Genomic DNA, 26826 nt, shown 5'->3' on the forward strand with positions numbered 1-26826 from the left:
ATAACTTAATTGCCTTTGGATGTTGTACTCCAAGACTCAACAACAAAGCCTTCACCCATTTTAGTTCTTTAGAACACGAAGACATGGACCTATATATACTCGGCCTCTGAAGAAGAAAAAAAAACAGTAGGTTACTTCTTAGTTTTCCAAGAAATAGGAGATTTTCCAAGGAAAACAAGCCAACCAGTTAAAGAACGACGAGTCAGAGGGCAAGCAGCCCAATCTGAATCACACCAACCCTGCAGATTTAAATCACAATTAGAGCTCAATAAAATACCTTGTCCGGGAGTCACTTTCAAGTATCTATCGAACCACCCTCATTGCAGCATCCCAATGTTCACTACGAGGTTGCTACATAAACTGAGACAAAATATGAACCAAATACGCCAAGTCAGGGCGTGTGACAGTAAGATAAATCAGACGACCAACAAGTCGTTTATATGGCTCTGGATCAGAAAGAAAATCGCCCGTTGCCAATCCCAATTTGTGATTTTGCTCCATGGGAAAACCACTAGGCTTCGCGCCTAATAGACCTGTCTCAGATATAATATCCAGAGTATATTTTCGTTGACATAAGAATAAACCTGCAGAGCTACGAGCCACTTCAATCCCCAAAAAATATTTCAAAGGACCTAGATCCTTCATTTTGAAACAATCACACAAATAAGCCTTAAAAACAGACAATGCAGCGGAATTGTTCCCAGAAATAATCAGGTCATCAACATATACTAAAACAGTAATCTGAGTATCACGAGTAGTATGAGTGAATAATGAATAATCAGAATAAGACTGGTTGAAACCATACTGTTTTAAGGCTGTAGTAAGCCTAGCAAACCAACATCTAGGTGCTTGCTTCAAACCATAAAGTGATTTCCTTAATCTGCAAACCAATGTAGGATCCGAACTCTGAAAACCGGGTGGAAGTTTCATGTAGACTTCTTCATCCAAGTCACCATGAAGGAATGCATTGTGAACATCCATTTGGTGAATTTCCAAATTCTTGGCAGCTGCAATAGCAAGAACAGTATGAACCGTAGTCATCTTAGCAACCGGGGCAAATGTCTCATCAAAATCTACACCTGCTTTCTGATGATTCCCATATACCACCAAACGATATTTGAGGCGCTCAACCTCGCCATTAGAAAGAAACTTTGTCTTATAGACCCATTGACTTCCGAGTGCCTTTTTGCCCGGGGGAAGAGACTCCAAAGTCCAAGTACCATTGTCCTCTAAAGCTCGAATTTCTTCATTCATGGACTTACGCCATCCGTCAGACTGCATAGCTTCTTTGAAAGTTGTTGGATCTTTGGTTTGAACAACAGCTGAAATAAATTTTCGATAATTCACAGAAAATTTGTCACAATGTATATAATGTGCTAAGGGATACGGAGTACCTGAAGACTGATTGGATGGCGGAGACGGACTATTAGCAAAAACCGAGTGTGTGACATAATCACGGAGCAAAACTGATGGGAATTTTTCCCGAAATCCGCGCCCTAACTCGGACTGCTGAGCATCGGACATGGTGGTGCTGTGCGGACTGCTGGTGCTGGACGACGGAGGGATGTCGCCAACCTGCTGTGCACTGTCGCTGTGCGGGACTGGCGAGCACTGATCAGCGTCCGCAGCCTTTCCAGCGGGCTGATCAGTGCTGGAGTGCTGCGGACTGTTCTGGGTGTCTGCGGCAGTGGGCTGCTGGGCACGCATAGCCCCCCTTGTCGTAGACACCTCCCTATTTTCAGCAGCTATTTCATCATTTTTCAATCCCAAAATCAACATCCGCAAAATCAACATGTATATCCTTCGTTGTGCCATGAATTCCCAACTCAATATTGACATCATCCGGGCAACCAAACGGAAAAATGTCTTCCACAAATTTAACATCACGAGACACAAAAAATTCCTTAGATTCTAGATCATACAGGCGCCAACCCTGCTTCCCAAAAGGGTAACCCAAAAATACACACTTACGACTCTGACTAGCAAACTTATCCCCCTTTGTCTTTTGATTATGATGAGCAAAACATAAGCAACCAAAAGTACGGATAGCATCAAAACAAGAAGGTTTATGAAACAAAATTTTGAATGGGGTTTTGTTTTGGAGAAGAGGATTTGGAGTACGATTTATTAAGTGAGCTGCAGCCAAAACGCATTCTCCCCAAAAAGAAATAGGCAATTTAGCTTGAAATCTCAAGGCTCTCCCAACATTCAAAATATGTTTATGTTTTCGCTCTACCCTCCCATTTTGTTGAGGAGTTCCCACACATGAGGTTTGAAAAATAATGCCAGTAGCAGTAAAAAAAAATCAATCAAACAATTAAATTCGGTTCCATTATCACTTTGAACAATTTTAATTGTTTGATTAAATTGCCTCTCAACCATAGCAACAAAAGCCATAAACATCTGAAAAACTTCTGTTTTATCAAGAAATAAATAAATCCACACTGCTCTCGAATAATCATCAACAATGGTAAAAAAATATCGAGCTCCACATGACGAAACATGTCTATATGGACCCCATAAATCACAATGTATTTTCTCAAAAATTCTAGAATATTTATTATCACTCAAAGGAAATTTGTCTCGAGGTTGTTTAGCACGGAAACACATTTCACAACCCTTATCTAAACTATTTTTATTATTAATATGCGGAAGTAACTTAACTACTTTTTCCGAAGGATGCCCCAGACGCCTATGCCAAAGCTCCAAATCTGACGTTGCTTCAACCACAGACACACGTTACACCACGTCCAGTTTGCCAAAGAAATAATATAGTCCGTCTCGCCTAATTCCCGTTCCAATCAGCTGCTTTAGTCGGTCCTGTATAGCACACATATAACAGTTAAATTGGACAACAACATTTAATTGATCACAGAGTTTTGTAACAGAAAGCAAATTGCAATTAAGGTGTGGCACAAAAAGAACTCCAGTGATGGTAATTTTATCGGACAATCGGACAGAACCTTCCAAAGTAGCTAACACACTCTCACCATTCGGTAAACCAACCGGACATTCAATATAACGAGCGTCAAACAACCACGATTGATTACCGGTAACGTGGTGAGTAGCTCCGGTATCAATTATCCAACAAGAATCATCAAACTTACCGTGTAAACGATTTTCAGGAATATTCGTATTACCAATAAAACCTGAAAGGGATTTCCATTATTCAGCCATGAATACACCACTGCTACTGCCAGGATTCGAGGGAGGAGCCGCGGTAGACTCTGCTGCTGCTACATTGGCACGCACTCCCCCCTTTTTCCCGGACCTGCTGCTGCCTCTTTCGGACCTGATGTCCAGCCCGGAGGAAACCCGACCACTTCAAAACACCGAGTAGGGTCGTGTCCCTTTTTCTTACAATGAGGACATGGGTCCTTAAACCAACAAGTAGAGAAGTCGTGACCCTATTTTTTACAGTGAGAACAAACAGAGCCACGCCCCCCACCTGTAGTTGCTCGGAGCACAAAGCCGACTGCCTCGGTGGGATTAGTTTCGTGCTCCTTTTTTGAATTGTGTACCCGTTCTTCTTGCACTACAGTTGATACGCTCTGTCTAGACTTGGCAAAGGATCTTGTGACAAAATATTTGAACGAAGAGAAGAGTAGTAATCCGAGTACAACCCCATCAAAAAATCATGGAGACGGGATTGGTCTCGACGCTGCTTGTGAAGCCTTCCCGCTGTACAAGAGGAGCAACACGAGCAGGAGATTAGAGGCTCATGGTGATCAAGCTCCTGCCATATAGCGTGTAATTTGCCAAAGTATACTGAAACAGCCATAGTTTTGATCTGTTCACACTTAGCAATCGAAGAGCGAAGTTGCTTAATTCGGGGACCGTTCGTCTGGGCAAAACGTTTTTGGAGGTGATCCCAAAAAGGCTTTGCTTCTCTGAATTTTGAAAGGGAGGATTTTACCTCTGGAGCAATTGTATTTGAGAGCCACGAAATCAGCATAGCATTGATGGCAGTCCAGTCTGATTTCGTACATGGTGATTCAGGCACTGTAATCGTACCATCAAGAAATTCGAATTTACGACGTGCCTCAAGGGCAGTCTGAATATCGGCAGCCCACCCATCGTAGTTATCGCCTTTGAGTCGAGTCGGAGTAATATAATCGCCAGGCCTATCTTGAGGTCCTAAATAGTACGGAGAGTTTGGTTCAATCTTGGGTGGTGGCGGTGGTGGAACATCGTCACCAGCCATGGTGTTTTAGAAAAAAAATCAAAAAAACAAACCTTGCTCTTGACACTACAAGAAAATAACCTTTTCGTAGCAATTATTTTAACCTTTAGTATCGATTGTAATTGCAACAAAATGCTTTCCCAACGAATGTTCATTCGATACAATATCCCCCGTTGCCTTAGCCTTTAGTAGTGGTTTTCAATATCGCTGGGATTGGCCTCAATAATCGATACGAAAAACTACATCCAATCATGGTGATTATTGTAGCGATTACAATCGCTATAAATGTTTAACTCATTTTCTTCAAAAAAAAAAAAAAACTTGCGTATGATCTTTACAAGATTCGAACATGCAACCTCAAACTCTTATATTAAATGTTTCACCAATAAGCTATGACATATTTTATGTACTCTTTGTCAAACAATATTTATATATCTAGTGTTGAAAAGGCTTTTCGTATCGATTTTTAGGATTTAGTGGCGATTGTAAATGATTCGATTTCTCAAAATTATATAAATGTGTAAAAATAGTGTGGATATGTATTATTATGTTTTCCGTATCGATTTTATATGGGAAAACCATGGCGATTGTAAAAATGATACATCCTTAGTTATTTCACAAACATACTTGCATATTGTAGCGAATGTACAATCCCTACGAAATAATCGCTACGAAAAGTGATTTTTCTTGTAGTGTGATACCATGAAGAATTAAAGAGAAATAGAAAATAATCACAATAGAATTGCTTGCCTTTCATTGATTTACCTTGGGAAATATATAGAGCTACAAATATTCTACCAAATCACACAAAGATATGATATGATCTCAATAGTTTCCTTAAACAACATAGAAATCTATGTAATTCAACTTACAATCCGAAACATATATAATGTAACCCTTGTAATTTTTCTGTGGAAATATAAACAAATTTGATCCCCAAAACAATTGGAGGACGTATGGTGGAGATAAAAGGTTGGAGTTGTCCAATTTTGAATTTGATGAATTCTTCTTCTTCATCATCAACAACAACAAGGCCATGTAATTTTGTTATATTGCTTAAAATTGCGGTGTTGATCTCAACTCTTGCATTTGCATTCCTCGTCTTAAGCTTCACTTCTCCTTTCAATCGTTTCAATAGATTTTCGCCCCTTGATGAACAAGTGAGTCTACAATTTTCTTGTTACAATAGATCAATTTCCTTTCTTTTGCATTTTCGATAAATTTAAGGTTGCTGATAAGCATTAAATATAATTTTTCATGTTCGAGAATTTGTTACTAAACTATGCGTTGTTTTGAATGCTTGAAACTTTATCATGTCATATTATAACTTGTTACATGTAGAGCGTGTAACATTTTGGCATTGTCTATCTCCATCATTATTTTAATAAATTAACATGGCCTGGTAAAATTGAGTTTTTACCCATAACATATTGATACCGTTGTAAGAATTCTTTTTTATAAAAACTAAAATTATTAGAGAAAATAAACAAAGAATTGAGGAAAGTTGTCTGAAAAGGGATTTAAATTCGGGTTTTCTCAACTCTCTCAAGTGTTTTTAGAATTACCAAATTAAAGGATTACCCCTTTCTTATAAAGGGAGTAGTTCTTTTCTTTCTTGCAAAACCTTTTGCTTTCTTATGCAATGTGATTTGATTTCTTACATTTTATCAAAAATTTTGAAACTTGAAGGTCCATGATGAGTATTATGAACTAAGAAAGCTTCTAAAGGCAGCTTCAACAAAGGAGAAAACAGTGATCTTGACATACTTAAACGAGGCATGGGCAGCACCAAACTCGATTTTCGATATCTTCCTAGAGAGTTTCAGAATTGGTAACAATACAGCCTACCTTCTCAACCATTTGTTGGTTATAGCAGTCAACGATGACGCATACACTCGATGCCAGACATTAGTCTCCCATTGTTATCTTCTGAAGACTAATGAATCATCTGCAATTGCTCATCAAGCCAACTTCATGACACCCCTGTATTTGGACATATTGTGGAGAAGACTTGCTTTCTTGCAAACTATTTTGACCTTGGAATATAACTTCATTATAACGGTAATCTTAAGAAATGACACATTTTTTTATTAGTATTACCAAACATAACTATAATATATAATCAACTGCATATTTTTTGCTTTTACAGGATACTGATGTTGTATGGTTTCGAGATCCATTCCCACATTTTATCACTGATGATTCAGACTTCCAAACTTCATGTGATCGATTCAATGGAGATCAGTATGACTTGAACAACTTCCCCAACATGGGGTTTCTTTTCGCGAGGTCTAACAATCGTACCATCAAATTCTACGACTTTTGGGTATCATCAAGACACTTGTATCCACATTTACATGAACAAGATGCTTTTAACAGAATAAAGCATGATCCAGTTGTTGCACTACTTGGGTTGAAAATAAGGTTCTTGAATACTGATTATTTTAGTGGATTTTGTTCGCCTAGCAGAGATTTCAACAAGGTTTGTACAATGCATGCTAATTGTTGTGTGGGATTAGACAGCAAAATTGCTGATCTAAAGACTGCATTAGAAGATTGGAAAACCTTTATTTCTGCAAATCAGTCTGAATTATCACAACCTTTTAGTTGGAGTGTCCCAAACAAATGTTTGTATTCCTTTCTCGGTTAATTTTTCTTGATCTTCTGCATTTGATTAGGTTTGTACTTGTATCTAATCACTAGCTTACTTAATTTAGCAAGGGAAAGAATTTCTCTTGAATTTTGTATTTCTACTTTGTAAAGCTGAATGTTACAATGGTAATGACTGTCATCTGAAGCTTTGTAATTACTGAATTTCCGGTTATCTGAGTTTGTTACATTTGTAAATAGCTACAAGAGAAGATTCATCACAACAATCTAATTTGAAATAACTGACCTGAGGTTTATGGAATCTACAACAAAGGTTCTCAAGCACTGTACTTTTCTAAGAGTATTCCACTGGTTTCGCAGCAGCTAACCTGCACTGTAAAATTAACAGGTAAACTTTTCAACACTTTGGTGGGCAGTCTGCTAGGTAAAGGATATCGCAACTTTAAGATAATATGGTGCTAAAGTTAACAGGCGCATTCAGGTTTTGAATTTTGAGTTTTTTTCCCTGTTTCGTAATACATTACGTGGTGTTACTTACTACAGAGGTAAGGGAGCGTGAGAGGATCTGGTAATTCCTTATGAGAAGTGTGTATGAAAATGAAAGATTTCACAAAAAGAACCTCCGTATAACAAGAAAACTTTACTATTGCTACAAATGATTTATTCTGTACACAACACTGCTCATTCTTGGTGACAATATTGCAGCTACTGGAACATGATATGGACAACTAACTGACAATTAACATTGTTTAGTTAAGCTTAATAAAACCAAATCTCTGTGAAAACTTTTCAAATCAAGTGGAGAATCCTTCTTCAAACAGTTGAATATCATTTCTGTAATCTTTCTCGATTCCTTTTCTTGCCCATATGATGCATGCACAAGATTTCCCTTCTCTCTGAACATTGGGACATATAAATCAAGTATGTGGTGAGGAGAGAGGTCTAGACCTTCCTCCACTGCATAAGCTGTTCTTCCATCTTTGGTAATCAGCTGCAGGGCAAGAAGTCCAAATGCAAAGATATCTTCCTTGACAATAGCGCCTGTTTTTCAATATATAAAACGTGATGAGCCATGATTTTGGAGAACACATCTGTGATCAATTTAAAAACGCATACCTTCTTGCGATGAAGGATAGTATCTGGGATTATCGTGGGTGGTTCTTTGCCCTTCCACTACACAATGCCTAAAATCAACGACTTTAGGGACAAAGTCCTGCAGATCAGTGGACAACAGTACAAAAGGTACATATTTGGTCAGTTGGCAATAAAATAGTAAATTTCAATTATCTGCAGGATATAGAGATGCAAATATGTGCAGACTAACAAAGCAACAATTCAGGGGCATATAAAATAATACAAAGCAATTTTACAAAAGATTATACCTTAGTAACAAGAATACTGTTAGTACTGATGTTGGAATGCACAAATGGCCCTTCTGAATGGCTATGAAGAAAAGCCAACCCGGAGACAGTTCCTTTAAGAACCTTCAATGCTTGTTCCCATGTCAAGCCTGTTTGACCAAAAAAAAATAAAAAATGTTATGCTGATGGACTGATGGTAGTAATGCATGCGTTATAAATCAATTAGGTTAACTAGATCAGTAACTAAAACAAATATGGAAGCCAGGGTAATTCAATGTTGAAGAAGCAGATGAAGATGCATTAGGTTTCTGTTTTTGCCATTATTTACTCGGTTCGAATCACAGAGACATGACTCAGAAGTCCAACAGACCATATTCATAATCGAAGTGATCCACATACAAACAATAGGTACTCTTCTTGCTTCTAAAGTCCAACCTGTCCCATATGTATAACATAATATGGGGATCTGAATAGAAAACAGAGAACTAAGAAAAGGGATAGAGTAGGAGAAGGTTCACAATTTTTAGAGAAAAGGGAAGATACCATTTTCATTAAAAATGATCATAAATGAAAAGAAAATGTATCGCTATGCTACACTCTCAAGCATTAACAGAATTGAATAAGTCACAATTATAAGATTTAGACAAAGCAAACAAGCAACTAACCCTTGACAAGTTCTGATAACGGCCTGGCTTGCACCATTTCATAGACAAGGTAAAAGTTCTCCTTTGTCTCGGAAAATCCAATCAAACCAATAATATTGCGGTGTTTAAGAGAACACAACTTCAACTCATTCTGCAGTTCACAATGCAAACAAATAAATTACAGGCATAAGTCCCAGAAAAAAGAAAAGTTGCCGACTTTAAATGTTGATTGAATTCAACATACTCCGTACGTAAGAACTAAATGCTCCCTCTATTCTTTATTAACACATGTATTAAGTGTTTTCTCTCCATTACATTTGCATTTCAAAATGACGTAATATTGCATTAGTTTTTTTAAGAGGCAAATAAACTTGCACTGATATTCTAACACGTCTAAAATCAACATTCATTACAGCATTGGCAATTAGCATACTCAAGGGCGGATCCAGAAATTTTTTATAGCCCGGGCCGAAGTTATAAAGCATTTCAAATAATAAAGCCATAAATGGATATGAGTTTAAGAAATCCACACTAAAAAAAAAATCTGCAAACAAGGGGAATTGAACCCTTGACTTTCCAAATCTATGGAACAAGTAACTAACCAACTAAGCCAACTATAAAACTTGAATACTTATACAAGATTTTTTATTTATATAATATCAAAATCTGGGCATTGGGGGGGCCAAGGCCCGGGTAGGCCCCTCCTTGGATCCGTCTATGAGCATACTGAAAGTGACAAGTAATATGAAGTAGAAAGAGACAATCAAAACAGCAACAACATTATAAAGGGATAATCTTAAAGCTCAAAGTAATAATCTGAAGAAAAATATTATTTAAAATAATGCAAGTAAAATCACAGAAAAATCATTTTGATCCAAAGTCAATCAAAGAATGTGCCTATCACACTGGCTAATCTCTCCAAAAGTCGTTACATAATAGGGGTAAGAAAAATCTTGGCTATCATTTGACGCTGTCTTATACCTGAACTCACAGGAATACAACATGGAGATCAGTAAAATATACAGGTGGTTTTGAATTTCAATGATTATAGACCAAGACGAGGCATAATTGAGCCATGAAATTGAGAAAGTTGATAATGTACTCCCATGCCCAGCAGATGGATTCGAGAAATAATGAGCTTAAGAGGGGTGAGGTTTGCTCTGAGATAGGCATCTTTGTAACCTTACCAAAGTTCTTGAGGTTTTAGCAAGCGAAAAGCCCGTGTAAGTTGTAACCTCATTAATAAAAGTATTTTGCTGGATCTTCGGAAAGTATAGTATAATTCACATTCAACTTCAACCTGCTTCCATTCTCATTAGCCAAAGTATCTACTAAAAACTAGGAAACAAAACTTAGATACCAAAAATGATCTGACATAACAAATGAAAGAGCGTTCTGAAAATAGGCAACGATGAATCACTGGTTCATCTTCACTCTCCTTCATGCTCAGCAGTTGATGATTTATCAACAACATATTGCGTACCACCAGAAATTGACGAAAACCAGTATCTCCAACAACAGTACTCCCACTCAAATCTTTCCCCACACCTCTCCGTCCCTTTTAGCACAGAAGACCTAAATGCCTCTTGATAAGGGTACAGTGCTAGAAGCTGATAAGATAAGCCACCTAGTATAAGTACCTAGCGGTTGAAATTTCTACTTCGGAAAGGAAGAATTAGATCCACACAAAAGCTGTATTCAAATAAACAGAAGGATAGGACTAATAAGAGAGGAATAGCAAATGATCAAAATAATATGAAGTTGCTGGTTGAGAGGGCAGTGAAAGAGAATAGAAAAGAAAGAAAGATATGGCAGAGGCAAATTTGCCAAAGACGGAAGGGAATGGCAAAAAGGGGAGAAATGGGGACAAATAAAAGGAATGGGCAAAGGGGTGTTAGACAATTTTTTTTATCAATCCTACCCTTCTATTACAGCCTGCCAAATCGGCAGTAATTGTCAGGAATTAGTAGATTTGAGCTCCAAAATAAAATTCGATCAGTTAAGCGTCAAGTCAAAGCAGCAGATGTAAGGAGCAGATAGGATCTAAAATAACAATACCCTTTTCACTTATTTTGTAACAAAACACGCACATGGAATAGACACAAGCACCAATCAATTATTAAGCTCTTCTATAACTACTATATATGATACTTTAATATATTAGCCTATGCAACTAATAGCCAGCTGAAACAAACCACTTTTAGATTAAAATTTTACGAATCAATTATCATATTCAACAATCAGCAAAACAAACAAAGAATTTAGAAAAAGAACAACATCAGCTATAGAACATTCAACATACTTTAAACTGTATTTGAAGATTCTCTTCTTGATCTTCTATTCGAGGGTGCGACACTCTGATCGCCACATCCATCTCCCTAAGTCCATAGGAATTGTTTGCAGGAATGTGACCAAGGAAAGTCTTGCCAAATGCATCCACCCTACCTAGTGGTTGCTCACTCATAAACGCTTGAATATCTAGTGGTGTGATCTCCATACCTAACTCCATCAAAAATGATAACAAACTGTTCAATAAATCTCACGAATTATGTACATAACTGAACAAGCAAACATTTGACTTCCCCTTAACCCCCATAACAGCAATCACGAAACACGATAATTTTCAAAAAAGCTGCATTCGATGCAAGCCAATTCACATCAGAATTTAACACCTAAAGTATACCATAAAACACTCCTAACCCTTCAAAATTATAGCCTTGGTTATGTATTTTCAGTAACCCCATTTGAACGCATCACACTATCAACTAATATTGTAACGAATCACATAAACAAATTTGTCCACAATCAATATGCCAAGATTTACAGGTTAAACATATAATTGATCTTGCACATAAGCTTGGTTCATCCAAATTAGACCCATCTACAAACATTTGATAAATACCCACCACTTGAAATTGAAAGGGGCAAACTTAAAGTAATTTAAACTATATTTTGGAGGTGATTCATTAAACTATCTAATGTATACAAAGCAATTAAGCAAGAGTTCCTCTTCTCATAATATGAATTCAATTTATCAATAGAACATTAACATAATAAACATACCATAAATTATTAAAATCAAACACAAGAAAATTTGCAAAGTAATGAAATTTAAAATAATAGATTGAAAATGGAAAGATATTGAACTGACAAATGCTTACCTTAGTAGATTGGGAGATGGCTTGGAGAACTCGCGATGACTATGAGCCGATGAAGTGCTTAATCAATTAATACTTGTAATTAACTCTGCAGTAGTCGGTTGAATTTTAACCCTTTAACTCTTGTTTACTCGTGTCTTTCGGTTGTTTCACCTGACTTTTTACGTGAACATGGTCTGGTTTGGTGCGGTTTGAGTATAAACCAAATCAAACCGCAAAATACGGTTTGGTCAATTTTCCAAACCAAACCAAACCATATTAATATTGAAACCAAACCAAACCAAACCGTAATAATGCGGTTTGGTGCGGTTTATGATGAGACGACATTTTTTTCTAAATATTGTCAAATATTAATAAATTTATAATCGGATTATATTATACTACAAAGTTTTAATAAAAATAACAACCAACTAATCAAGTGTTAACACAATAACACATAATAAAAATAATACATAACAAATTAACAGTGGAAAAAAACATAATACATTTGTCCGAAAAAAAAAAAATTCATACTACATTATAGTTTTTAATAATTGGCAGCAACTTGACAACATTAGGGGCTACATTATGCAATATCAATGATTGCCAGAGCTAAACTGATCTTGGAGTATAGTAGTATACAGAATTACTGACTGTCTTCTACTGATTTTTCATGTTTTTTTATTATTTTTTTTTTCTTTTTTAAAATATATAATAACTATTTTAATTTTTAAATAATATATAAATATTAAAATGCGGTTTACTGGTTTACGGTTTGGTTTGGTTTATAATTTTTGAAAAACCAAACCAAACCGCAAACCGTATTTCCCAAAAAATCGAAACCAAACCGTATTTTTCCAAACCGTAAACCAAACCAAACGGCTAAAATGTGGTTTGGTCTGATTTGGTTACGGTCCAGACCAAACTCTGTACAACCCTACTTTTTACGGGTTTCAAGATAATATCTCGATCCCCCGCAACATTGATTGGAAGAGGAGCGGAACCTAACCACTAATAGTAGAACTGATCCTCAAATCCGAAATAACCGGAACATAAAAAATAAAAAAAAAAAAAAAATAAAAAAAAAACTCTCTCAAATCATTTTTTTTTAACAAGGACCCATTTATTGTGTGAGGCTAATGGTCTGTTTTGTTCACCTTATTTTAACTTATTTCAGGTGTAATAAGTTCAGTTAAGTTCAGATAAGTTCAAATCAGGTTTAATAAGTTCTAATAAGGGTTACCTAAGTACAAATTACAACTAAAATAAGTTTTAACAAGTTCAGATAAGTTCAGGTAAGTTCAAATAAGTTCAGATCAGTGAAAATCAGGTGAATAGAACACACCCTAAGAGAGTTTTATCATTCATATCTTCTATAAACTAATACTAAAACAAAACATGCTAAAATGTGTTATGTGTCAATTTCTCATTACAAAATTTCCCTCCAAATTTATATATGATGTCATCAAATTTTTATTTATTTATTTTTTATTTGCCTTTTCATTTTACTTGCTATAAACTAGGACCAAGTATATATGAAAAGGAAAAATCTAAAACTTGACTTTGAGTGTTTGACATCAATATTGTAATGTTGTGCTTGCACTCTAAACGTATAACCTTATTAGATGATGCAATATTAAATATATTTTGAATAACCATCATTTTAATATATTTTTAATAATATAATAAATATTATTATGATGTAACATTAAATTATAACCCACCATTTAAAAAAATGTACATATTTTCTTATACTACCTCCGGAACTTTGGGGTATTATTTGTGAGATATAAAATATTCCAAAGTTGCGAGTAATTTGGAGCGGAGGTAGTATATATTTATATAACATGTACTAAAGAAATATGAAAAAAAATATTTATCACTACCGTGCAACGCGCGGGTACTAATCTAGTGGTGCAACTAAAAGAGGACAAAGGGAGTATGGCTTAAATTTAAACATTTTCGTTTTTATTGTGTTAAAATTATATTAAAAAATAAACAAAATAATGTTCTATTTGCATTCTTTTTGGTTATAGATTAAAATTTATTTTTAGTTAACCAAATTTATTTTTGCTAAACTTAAATTATTTTTCTATATATTACTCATATTATATGAATAAAGAGAAAGAACCAGACCTAATAATAATGGTGAAAAACTCTAAGCTAATTTGACTATATATTGCAAACATATCTCCTACCAGGATAAAATAATGATAATTTAGTCAAAGTTACTAAAGTTTGACCCACAAAAATACTATTGAACAATGAGGAAATTAAAGGAGTAAAACATTTTCATAGCGAGAAAATACAAGTTAAAACTGTATACGATCAAAACTTGTTTATATCAAGGGTTATTTTGTAAATTCAGCAGCCACACCCCTTTCTCTCTCCTCTATCACCATTCACCACAGCACGACCAGTCGAACACTAGTACCACCCACTGCACCACCACACGACAATTAGCACTAGTGTGAGCACCACTCGCATGAGAAAATGCCTTTCCCTAAGGGATTAGTATACGTCCACTTTACATATTTTTCTACTAGAGTGTCTTTTTTTTTTAAGGTTGCCCACCTGGCTCACCGGAGCTTAGCTCCGACTGCATCCGGATCCGACTCGGGTAGCACACCTGACTTATGGTGGGTGAGTCTCCCAACAAGAGTTTCTGCATACGGTGAGGCTCGAACCCGAGACCTTCCTTAAGCGACATCAAGTTGCTTACCACTTGAGCCAACTCTTGTTGGTTACTAGAGTGTCTTTTGTTTGGTTGACTTGATCCACAAAGGTAGTTGATCGCTGGCATGGCCATGAGATGGAAGGAGAGAAAAGGAATTAGTGTCAATAAGAGAGTATTTGCTTTACATCTTTACCAAAATAAAGTCATACTACTTGTTAGGGGTGTGCAACAAAACCAAAAAAAAAAAAAAAAAAAAAAAAAAAAAGGTAACCGTTAACCGGTATAACCAATGAATTTAATAGGGTAATTAATCGGACTGTTAAAATTTAAATGGTTATGGTTAACCGAACTGTTAAATGTAGCGGTTAACAGTTACGGTTACAGTTTTATTTGAGTAAACGGTTAACCATCGATTAATCGTTTTGATTTAAAATTTTATTTTTATTTACTTTCTTAGGAAATATATATATATATATATATATATATATATATATATATATATATATATATATATATATATATATATATATATATATATATATATATATATATATATATAATCATGCAAGTTTCTTCTAAGTGACCTTTAGAGCATAGCCATCCATTGCCCAAGGCAATGATGGTCATACTATATTTAATTAATATCTCTCTCTTTCACCTCACTCATGCCCAATCCTCATACCTACTTATACCCATATACTCCCATTAGTTGCCCTATAAATTTATGGTCACAAATTTTCTCTTTCCTATTTTTTCTTCTACTCAATCACTTATAATTACTTAATTAATTTTTAGTAATTAATAATACTAATAGATTAAAACATGTAATCAATATAAATTAAAAATAACTATTAATTTTAAATGTTAAAACTACTAGTGAAACGATAGTATAGATGTAATAATATTATAATACGATAACAAATTTTAAATTAGTACTAGATATAAAAATACATGATTATCTAAATCAAGATAATTCTACAATTGCAATATTTGATGAAAAATATTAATCCGTAGTTTGTACAGATTTACCATAAATTATCACATAAACAATAACTTTGCAAACAAAAAAAAAAGTAAAAACTACTAGTCCAATAAAATGGTGACAAGTGGCGCTTTCTAAGCATTTGCCCACCCTTAGCCAAAGGTCATGGTCATGACCTGGGCAATGTTTTTCTCTCTCTTAAAATAATATTTTTTTGATTTTTTTAATATTCTTTTACAATCTCTCTCCTCATGCCCAACCTTTGTGGGCAACGGATGACAATACTCGAACTTATAGGTTTGTATCCAACTAATTTGAACTTATTATTGTTTATAATTAACTATGTATTAGGCTTGAAACTATTAAAAGAGCAAAAAAGTAATGATTTAAAATTTAATTAATGGTTCGCGGTTAACCGGTAACCGTACCATTAAGGAACGGTTAACCTTGATTTTTAGTAATCGCTCTAACGGTTAACAGTATCGTTAATGCTTAACGATACAGATAACCTAATGTGAACGACCCTACTACTCGTAATAGTGATTCGTTTTAAAAACTGCTTTTGTTGAACTTTTATGACTATGTAAACAAAATTCGACTAGCTCAATCAGAGAGGATCTTGTTCCCATTTGTAAATCACTAGGAGTAAATCGTGAGGAGATGCTTAAAGAGTTGTGATTAATACAAAGTTACATATGTGGTTGGCTACGCCGTGTGGTCAGAATTATCCCTAACCGATCGAGTAATCCCTAATCGACCTAAGTAACCCCTAAATAATTAACTCATGACCGAATGAGTAACCGTTAAATAAGTAACCCGACGGAAAGACCCTAGTGACAGAATGGTCCAACACCACCTACCAATCTACCATCGTACATTCGTACCTTATAAATATTCATCGTCTACACATTTTCAATTCCCAAATTTCTCTCTTTAAACTCAATACTCAAAATCATCCCAAAAATGGCGGAAGCAACCTCTGCAAGCGCCAGCACGTCTCCCACCACCGAACCACCGCAAAGCAGTTTAACCTCTCCTCTTCCTCCTCCTCCACCGGCGCCGGAGATTATAGTTTCCGGCGACTCTTCGTCGCAACTCTCCGGTAGCAGCATCTCTACTCAAACCCTGTCGTTTTCCTCCGGAAACCCTAGAATTGAAGAAACTCGAGGTGTCATGCATTTTTTCTCCAATGATGTTTCTTCTCCCTCACTTTCCCTTCTTCCGGTATACTTTCTCTCCATTTTTAATTTTGCTCTGAGTTTTTTTTGCTGATTTTATGAATTTTAAGGTTTTAATTTGTCTAATTGAGTTGTTTGTTTGATAATTTAGCTTTGTGGAATCAAATAGGTTGGTCCATATGATGTAATTACAATATTTGATGGAATTAATTTCGGAGAGAAAAAATGGCTTAGTTTGAAGTGTGTATTAGATCATCAAAGCTGGAAATGTATTCTGATATCGATTTTCGAACAATTTATCAAGGAATTTTAATGTGAACAATTGGGTTATGTAGTTTTTACTTGGTGTCTTGGTATGCATTAGTGTTATGGAACCAAGTTGTAAGATTGCAATTAGGTTGTGTTGGTCTTGCCACCACCCCTCCCTGTTCTGCACTAGATTGGAGTCTTATTGGAGCTTTTGGAAAATTAGTATTATACCTAATTGCAATCTTACAACTTGGTTCCAATCATGAATTAGTATTTGTACGTTCCAACTTGGTATGCATTAGTATTATACCTTGTACTCCCTCCATCATGTATTCATCCTCTCTAAGTGAAACTTTGTAGACTTTGAGGTTGATTTTTGATCATTTGTATATTCCATTATTCTTGATTGGGGTTTTGTCTGAATGTATTGTGTTACTGTTGGGAGTCTTGAGACATCGAAACTATAAATGAATTGCTTGACTTTGAAGTCCTACAAGAAGTGTTGTTGTTGTTTCACTAGTATAACGCTAGGGTCACTTTCTGTCATAAAATTTTATTAGGGGCATCTTATCCTATCATGATTATGAATGTGGTATTGTTGGAGATGTTTAAAATTTGATTTTTTTTTTTTAAAGTCGGGTAGTAAGTTTTTGAAACTGTAGAACAAATTAATAGATTAAACAGCATAACAGTCTTGGAAAAGCAATAATTTTCTGTCCTTTTGGGTATAAGGAGAAAAAGGATGGGTGTTCCAGAGTCAAATTAATGAATTACAGCAATAAGTATATTCTTTAGTTTTCATGGAATCCTGTACATTCTTGCTGTGATGGACTGATGGTTACAAACTTTCATAATGATCTTCAAAATTTGTTACAAGTTCCATCACATTGATAATTATTTTAAGAAAGACCTAACCCACTCGTGATGATGCTTAGGTTGGCAGAAAACCTCTTGTATGTGTTCTTGGGGTTCCAAATCACATGACTTATGCAGATTTTTGCCGGTTTTCTGGTTCTTTTATCCAGCATATGCTTGAAATGCGGATTGTCAGGTGAGAAGTTTACATCTTAAGGGATTTCTTGTGTGATGTTTCATTTTCTATGCGTACTTATTGAATGTGTTCTGACTGTTATGTGTTCTGTCAAGGAATGATGAAATGGAGGACAGATATATTGTTCTGATTAGATTTGACAGTCAGGACTCAACAGATGGGTTCTACAAGCATTTCAATGGGCAAACATATTCATCTTTGGAGGTTGTTGACTTCAAAAACTTTTCTTTAAGTGTATGCAAAGTATTTTACATCTTTTTACCTTCTTTTTTGGTAAATTCTGACTGCTTATTTCTCTAGCCAGAAGCTTGTCATGTGCATTTTATTATTGATGTGCAATACACGGGCTCTATTGAACATGGACAAGCTTCTCTTGGGAACTCAACTGAGCAACCTACATGTCCAGTATGTTTAGGTATGTTTATGTATATTTATGGCATATCTCTGTATTTCTTTTCACAAATTTTTTAGATTTGTTGCTACTATTGAAATGAAAAATATTAAAATAACTAGTGTAAACATAAACCAAGTGGAACTTCTTATTTTTTTAAATTTTAATATTATTTTCTCCTCCCTCTTTAGCAGCTTAATTTTCACATCAATCAATGTCTTGCTCCAAGCAAACTAGTGCAGAACTAATGGGAGTATTTAACCTTCTCCTGGATTAAGTGATTAACCTAGATGCTTAGGAACATTTATCAATTGAGGTTCGTACTAATGAGGCAATGTTGACAATTACCTTGTACATTCTTGGTGGATTTTGTTGAATAGACTATTTAAAGTCAAAACTTGTGAATCACATTTTAGAAGTACATGACTTTTAGTTTTTTATTTTTATTCATCTTGTGTGGATATTTAATCATTAGAATTTGTTGACATATGACATGATTTGTTTACACAAAAGCATATAATTACACATACATGTCCGTACCACTAAAATTTTTGTGGAAATGGCCATAAGCTTTGTCTTCTTTGCTTTTGCCCCTTGGCTTTTATGGTCTTTCTAAATGTTTGCTTACATGGCAGAGAGATTGGATCAAGAAACCAATGGAATTCTCACAACCATTTGCAATCATTCTTTCCACTGCTCCTGCATCTCTAAGTGGACAGATTCTTCTTGTCCTGTAAGCTTAATCTTTTTTGAATTTTACTACAATTTTTTTGTGTGCTATTGGTGTACTTATGTTGCTCATTCTTTAAGAACTGAAAATTGGTGTCACATGCTAGAGTTCAGACTCCCCAAATAAAACTTTGTAACTTTTATGTGTGTTGATTACTCTATTTCTATTTGAGTATATTTTGTGCAATTGCGCCTATAGCTTAAGTGCTTATTTTATTGAAAAACTTCTACAAATCAGAATTTTCATATAACTAATGAGTAACATTTTGTTTTTTCTACCAAGCATATAATCCAGGGCTGTGAAATTTTGTTGATTCAGTTTTACCTTCCCCCAAACCCCAAGAGTGGTAGTTGACTAGTTGTCTTGTTGGTTTCCTGCTTTGTAATTTTGCTAGCTTGAAATTGTTAGGAGATTTATTGATCATTGTTTTGCCTTTCCTGTTCTGGAATTAGAGGTACCAACCCTGGAATATCAACCTTTTGTGTGCTGCTAAGGTATTGCTGATTCTAATCATTACTCTGTTATGGTCATCATATAGGTTTGTCGATATTGCCAGCAGCAACCTGATAATTCAACATGTTTCGTTTGTCAAACCTCAGAGAATTTGTGGATATGCGTAATATGTGGTTTTGTGGGTTGTGGAAGGTAATAACTCTTTTTCTGTTATGAGAAAATTTTTGCATTGTATAACCCCGAGTTTCAACTTTCAAGTAGCTAATGCTAAGAAACTGTTATCATTATTCAAATGGCCAAAGGAACGTAAAGAAAATAAATCAAAATAAAAACATCAAACAGTATATGTAATATAACTGTCAAATAGACAAGATATTCTAATTGTTATAATTTTCTGACCAGGAAGCGTTTAATCCAGGTATAAAGAGGGCCATGCTATTATGCATTGGAAAGAAACACAGCACTGTTATTCCCTGGACTTGGAAACTAGGCGTGTTTGGGACTATGTTGGTGACAACTATGTGCACCGTTTAATACAGTCCAAAACTGATGGGAAGTTGGTTGAACTTAATGTTCCTTGTTCACATGCTACGCATGGCTGTGGAAGCTGTGAATGTAGTGGGGATCCTGGAATAAACGATGCTATTGTAAATAGTAAAGTTGAAGCTGTATGTTTTTTTTGTTTTCTTAATTTAAAGCTATAGATCTTTGGTTTGTTGCTGCAAATTGCAGAGATTAAATTTCCCTGCACTTGGTTGTCTTACCAGATCGTAAATGAATACAATGAGCTTCTTTCCACACAGCTTGAGAATCAAAAATTGGTGAGGGCACCTAATGAATTTGTTTTACTATGTCTTGTGCATTGTTCTTTGTGAAATGATAATTGTGCCATTTCTTGATCTGACTAGATCATTATTTTGGTTTGTATTTGCAGTATTTTGAATCTTTGTTGCAAGAGATTAAAGAAGAGACTGAAAAAGATATAGCTGAAGCTGTTGGCAAGGCTGTGAGCTTGAAATTGCAGAAATTGCAAGCAAAATTGGATAGATGTATCAAAGAAAAGAAATTTCTGGATGATGTATGTGTCCGACTCAGGTTCTGGCTAATAGCTGGATAGATTTCTTGTGCTAGCTTTTGTCATCTATGAATATATTTGTTTATATTTTCGGTGGTTTTACGAACATGAACTTAGACCCTTGTGTTCAATGATTGATTGCAGATTAATGAAAATCTATTGAAAAATCAAGAGATTTGGAAAATTAAGATACAGGAGATTGAGGAAAGGTAATTCCAATTTCTTACCTTGTTTTAATATATTGTGATTGTGGAAAATCATCAAACAATTGTTGATGTAGGGATCCTCCTTTCTATATTTTATACCACAGGACGCTACATTCTACCATAACATTTGCATTTACCAATCACCTCTGACACATAATGGTTTTGTTCAAAGTTGATGATGTATCAAAATCAGGAGATGGATTTGTGATGAATTGTAAATGGTGACACATGACCCTGACCTTGTTATGGACCTTCTGTGAATAAAATTCCTTGTTTGTTCTGATGTTCGTGGAGTACAACTGTACAAGTTTAGGAACTAATATTAACGATCCATGGATGAATCAGTTTGTGTCTGACTGGGTTTTACTTGTGCATTTAACTGTGTTTTTGACACAAATAACAGTTTGTGCTTTCTTTTTTTTTTATTTTGAGTGTGCAATATCGATGTGGTGGTTGAGTGTAAGAAAAAAGTGGATAAAGAGAGGGAGTGTAAATATTGTAGGGTAACAGGGGTAAGGTAGTAAATGAGATTATTCATAAATAGAATTATGCAAAAGTGTAAAGGACTTTGGAATAGCAAAAATGGAAAGTGCAAAGAACTTTCAGGAACAGAGCTATTAATGAATAACACCAAGAAAATTAGAGAGGGGGGGGGGGGGTTATAGTGGGAGTAGTTGCCTTAAAGAAGCATAACCTCGATGCTTGTAACCTTTTCCATTCTTTGAAAAATTCTTAAGATAAGTGAATATTTGATCTTGTGATTACTTGTTTACTCGCTAATTGGCTTAGCAGAGGTAATTGTTTCTATCTTGTTTGTTTGAATGCTTCAGCATAATGCTTCTGTAAACTAGTGTAATAACTGTTTTTTAAGTTCCCAATTGTTATATCTGTTGAAGAGATTAATTAGTGGTGGTGGGTGAGCTCAATTGAAGGTGCTTTTGAAGCTTGACTGAGTGATGTAATAAACCCCTGGGAGACGGGCTGGGAAACTTCCTTTTTCTTGGGGAAATTTGAAAATTCGTAGGCTTGAATATTTTTGGAAGAGTGCTTTTACCTACCTATTTATTTTCACTCTGCTTTATTATTGATAAAGTTTCTGCTACATTGTATTATTTTGATACTAGCAGAAATAAATTTATTTTGATGGTATCCTTACAGTACATAGTTAGTTGTTTCTTTTGCAAGTCGAATTATGTTGCATAGGGCTACTGAAGTGTACAATTTATATGTTGCTGCAGGGAGGAGAAAGCTGTGAGACTGAAGGATGAAAAAATACGAGATCTTGAAGAACAGGTTTGTCATTTTGTTAAAATGGTCATCTTCCAGGATGTTCCTTCTGTTTTGGCCTAGCTACCTTGGAGCTTCTGATGATAACTCTCGTGCAATCTTCTGTGTCATTGCAGCTTAAAGACTTGATGTTGCACCTTGAAGCAGGGCAAGCAGTGGAGCAGCTATCCATTTCTGATGAAGTAGATGATGGTGCTGTTTTGAAGTTAGGAGGTGAATCCTCTACCAGAGCCATCAAATCTAAGAACCGGAAGAAGAGGTGAAGCAATTAGTTCAATCTATGGCAAAGCTAGCTTTAATGAGGGATGATACTTTGTTTGCACAGTCACTTGGATTGAAATGGGTGAACCAGAGTTTGTTATACGTAAATATAAGTGCGTGTTCTGGTAGTTTCTTAGATAACAGAATACAGGAATAGCAATATTGAACATTATGGTCTTCACTGGCATGAAGTCTCTAAACTTTCTTGAAGCATTCTGCCCTAAGGTCAGGCTGGTGATGTCGCTGTTACATACATTTGCTAATTAGCTTTTGAGCTTATATTAAGGTACTGACTGTACAGCTATTTAGTGATATACTGTTATCTGGTAACCTTGCAAATCATAGTAGATGTGAGGGTGTTGTGTGTTAACTACTATGAAGTATTCGATTTGTTACTTGAAAGAAAAAGATTTTCCTGACATTCTAACGAGGGTCTTATACAATATTTGCATCATATTCATACGTATAATTTTGTTAAGAGAAACTTATGCTAGACAAAGTAGACATAAACTGGTACAAATCTTAGTGAGATGGAGTGATTGTTTGGTTGAAGATGGATTAATTTGAATCCTGTCAAAATTGTGGTTTAAAAAGCCTGGTTTTTCATTTCAATTTTAATTCTCAATTTCTCATCCATCGTTCTCTAAACTTGAGTAAACTCCTTTCAACCATGTCAACCACTAGACCTCAATTGCCATAATATAAGACTCACGGCTAAAAATTTAAAAATTAAAATAAAAAAATAATAATAAATTGTGTTGAAGTTTGAAAATCAATTTCTAATCAAGGGAGTAGGGAGCAAGAATATATATTGTTTTTTCTGAAAAAATCAAAACTATTCAAGGCATTTCTTTTGAACTTTTATTTTGGGATTTCTTAGTAAATTTTCAACAATAAAAGTTATAGCTTCAACAAACAAATTCTCAACTACAAGTAAAAGCAAAATTGGTCTTAACACCTTGAATTATAGCTTAGGTGCATTTTGCACCTCGAACAAAAAATTATGCTTAGATTCCCTAGATATTACAACATAGGAGGAGGACACGGGTGTTAAGAAGAAAAGAGAGATTGAGGGGAATAAGGAGGGATCTATGTGGTAAAAAGAGAGGAAACATGTATAATTATGGAAATGTTACGGTACTTTTTTTTTTTTTTTTTTGAGGGAAAATGTTACAGTACTTATTAATTTATTTACAATTGTTAATGTAGGGCAATACAACCATGAGTATCAAAATTTTATTATTTGTCTCATAAATGATCATGCATATAAGGTAAGTAACAAAATCTAAAATAATTTAAACAAAGAATAAAAACGGTAAGAACCTCCATAACTACCAAATTTAAGATCAAATCACCCGCCAAAAAAAAAAAAAATAGAACTCCCAAAATTAAGTACTCTGTTTTATAAAAGCTCCGACTACTATCTCCTATATATACTGCTTAATTCTTGATCAAACCCACCAAAAATCAAAACTCCATTTTCAACACTAACACAAAATCATCAAAAACCTTCAAAAACTCTCTCCCAAAAACAACTAAACCATGATAATCCCATTATACAAAATAGCAAGACCTTCAGAATACTTAGCCATAACAGGCTGGAAAATCCAAGACATTAAACTAGCCAAAGAAAGCTCTCATTCTTCCAGGCCAACGCTACGTTCGTGTCAATGTATCACCTGTCAACTTCACTTTCAATGTCCAAGCCATGAGAAGCTCCCTTTTGTGCTCCCTGCAGTCTTCACTATCGGCCCTCGAGTCGATGGTGATCATCATGCTTGTCTTGTTCTGTATGCTAAGCTCATGGCACCCCATGACATGAACTCTGATCATGTTCATCAACTTGTTCAGGGTATTATCGAAGGCAAAACTCGGGTTCTTGCTGCTACTATGACTATGGAAGAGGTGTTTAAGGGTACTAAAGAGTTTAAGAAGGAAGTGTTTGAGAAAGTTCAGTTGGAGTTGAATCAGTTTGGACTGTTTATATATAATGCTAATATAAAGCAGCTTGTTGATGTTCCTGGTCATGAGTATTTTTCTTACTTGGGTCAGAAGACTCAAATGGAGGCTGCTAATCAAGCTAAGGTAACATTTTCTTGATTCTTGAAGTTTTAATTCATGGGTTTTTTCTGTTTTCTTTTTAATTTTGTTGTAATTCTTGTAGATTTTCAGGGGTTTAATATGATTAGACAAAAAAATTGTTGAATTGGGGTTTTTGTGTTTTTAAATGATGTGAAAGTGCAATGTTTATTGAAATTTTCGCATGAGATACAATGTGTTGAGTAATGGTTAATTGGGGAAATATTAAAAAGTCAGAAGAAGAAAAAAAAAAAGTGGAATTGTAATGATAATCTTGAATTGCTAGTAAAATTCTAACGTAGTATATTTCTGGTGTTAATGATTCCGTGTTGTTTAAGTCCAAGAAAATATGTTAGTTAGGCAGACTTATGTTAGTACGTTATTAAATTTTGGAAAATATATATGGTTGATCTGATTTTAGTATGTGTTTTGTATGTTAAGGTGGATGTTGCAGAGGCGAAGATGAAAGGGGAGGTAGGAGCAAAGCAAAGGGAAGGGGAAACAGCGCAAACTGCAGCGAAAATTGATGTAAAAACTAAGATCATATCCCTTCAGAGGCAAGGAGAAGGCAAGAAGGCAGAAGTCAAGGTTAAGAGTGAGATTAAGATATTTGAGAACCAGAAGGAGGCTGATGTTGCTAAAGCAAATGCCGAGCTTGCTGCTTTGAAGGCCGGTTGGTCTAATTCGGCTCAGTTGGCAGAAGTTGAGGCTGAGCAGGCTGTTTCCCTTCGAGGGGCCGAGTTGCAAGTTGAGGTGGAGAAGAAGAATGCTCTCACTAGGACTGAAAAACTCAGGGCTGACCTCCTCAGTAAGGCCACTGTTGAATATGACATCAAGGTACTTATTATAATTAATTGATGTTTATGCTTATGTAATAATAATCATGTTACATATTTGCTAGCTCTGTAGAATTATTGATGTTAAAACTTGTATGTTATTGATGCTATGTTAGAATCTCTTTGCCTCTGAATTTTCATACCTGTTGAATTCGGTGAAAAGGTCATTTTGCAGTTTAAGATAAGCCAAGTTTTTGTTGGTTAGTTTGTAATTTGGTTGTACATGATACCTTGAGCAATGTGAAGAGTATGCCCATCTTTTACAAAGGATTTGAGAATTTTTGTCAAATTCTTGAGTATGAACCATATGAGCTAAGGATATTGAATTGTTATAGCATTAATCCAAAAATGAATGAAGTAGTACAAATTTTAGCATAAAGTAATTATCTTCAGAGTTGAGGGCACCTTAAAGTTGAAATGCTAACCAAATCTGGTAATGGAAATATGAGCTGCATGCAATTCTAACCCTGTGACACATTCTGTTTGCACTGTGTTTTGCAAAATTAAGCTTCTATCTGGATACTATATCTTGTTGCTTCCTTCTTCTCAACTTCCTATGCTGTGAAAAGGCGTGTGGCAATGTAATGATTTTAAGGTTTAACCCCATTCACTGATCTTAATAAATACCAGTACTTTAAATGACAGAAGATACTAATATCAGAAATAAATGTGAGTAATAATTTTCTATTTAATCTCCTTGTGTTACTTCTTGCTTTGAATTAACATGCAAACTCTTGGTTTATCAGGTTCAAGAAGCTAATAGAAACCTATACAACAACCAAAGAGAAGCGGATGCGATTCTCTACAGGATGCAAAAGCAAGCTGAGGCAGAAAAGGCATCAGCAGCTGCCTTCTACACTCGCCAGCAAGGAGCTGATGCAGAACTTTATGGCAAGAAGAAAGAGGCGGAGGGAATCTCGGTCCTTGTTCAAGCCCAAGGATATCACCTCATTACCCTTCTCAAGGCCCTTGATGGAAACTATGCAGCATTGAGGGACTACATGAAGATCAATTCTGGAACATTCCAAGAGATGGCTAAGATAAATGCTGACGCTGTGCAGGGTTTGCAGCCAAAGATCAGCATTTGGTCATCAGGATCTGGTGGGGCCGCCTTGGGGGGTGGAAATGGGTCTGGTGGATCCATGAGAGATGTGGCCGAGATCTACAGCATGCTGCCTCCACTAGTGAAGACGGTCAACGAACAGACTGGGATGCTCCCTCCTGCTTGGCTTGCCACTCTGACTGATGGCAATGATTCTGATGCTGCAGCTGCCAAGTGAGGTGACCTTTGAATATATGAACTTGATTCATTAGGGGATGGGTTATACTATCTAGTTTTTGTCACTAATTAGATGTTAGGTTATTGGAACATCATATTATGATGTACTCTTTTTGTTTTGTTTTATGCTGTTATACACATACATAGGAAAATTTTT

At 35.3% G+C, this 26826-nt stretch overlaps 2 protein-coding genes and 2 pseudogenes across 2 annotated transcripts; 3 read left to right on the plus strand and 1 right to left on the minus strand.

Moving 5' to 3' along the window:
• The first annotated feature begins 5139 nt into the window (after positions 1-5139).
• On the plus strand, positions 5140-6833 carry LOC145557963 (uncharacterized protein At4g15970 pseudogene; annotated as a pseudogene).
• A 581-nt stretch (positions 6834-7414) lies between these two features.
• LOC145560165 (putative receptor-like protein kinase At1g80640) lies at positions 7415-12096 on the minus strand. Its single transcript, XM_081621429.1, has 6 exons — positions 11960-12096; positions 11101-11297; positions 8820-8949; positions 8176-8303; positions 7910-8006; positions 7415-7834 (listed from the first exon to the last, which is right to left on the minus strand). Exons 2-6 carry the CDS (start codon positions 11293-11295, stop codon positions 7533-7535), a joined length of 852 nt encoding a protein of 283 aa, XP_081477555.1. The 5' UTR covers positions 11296-11297; positions 11960-12096; the 3' UTR covers positions 7415-7532.
• Positions 12097-16538: 4442 nt separating this feature from the next.
• Positions 16539-22896, plus strand: LOC145560166 (BRAP2 RING ZnF UBP domain-containing protein 2-like). The gene is made up of 12 exons (XM_081621430.1): positions 16539-16818; positions 17957-18072; positions 18168-18276; positions 18373-18487; positions 19099-19196; positions 19732-19838; positions 20065-20314; positions 20414-20467; positions 20581-20724; positions 20866-20930; positions 22166-22220; positions 22331-22896. The coding sequence occupies exons 1-12, from the start codon at positions 16558-16560 to the stop codon at positions 22475-22477; spliced, it is 1521 nt and encodes a 506-aa protein (XP_081477556.1). The 5' UTR covers positions 16539-16557; the 3' UTR covers positions 22478-22896.
• Positions 22897-24017: 1121 nt separating this feature from the next.
• LOC145557964 (flotillin-like protein 4 pseudogene) lies at positions 24018-26701 on the plus strand (annotated as a pseudogene).
• Positions 26702-26826: the final 125 nt, after the last annotated feature.

Source organism: Chenopodium album, chromosome 9 (assembly GCF_948465745.1).
Source record: "Chenopodium album chromosome 9, dcCheAlbu1.1, whole genome shotgun sequence".
NCBI lineage: Eukaryota > Viridiplantae > Streptophyta > Magnoliopsida > Caryophyllales > Amaranthaceae > Chenopodium > Chenopodium album.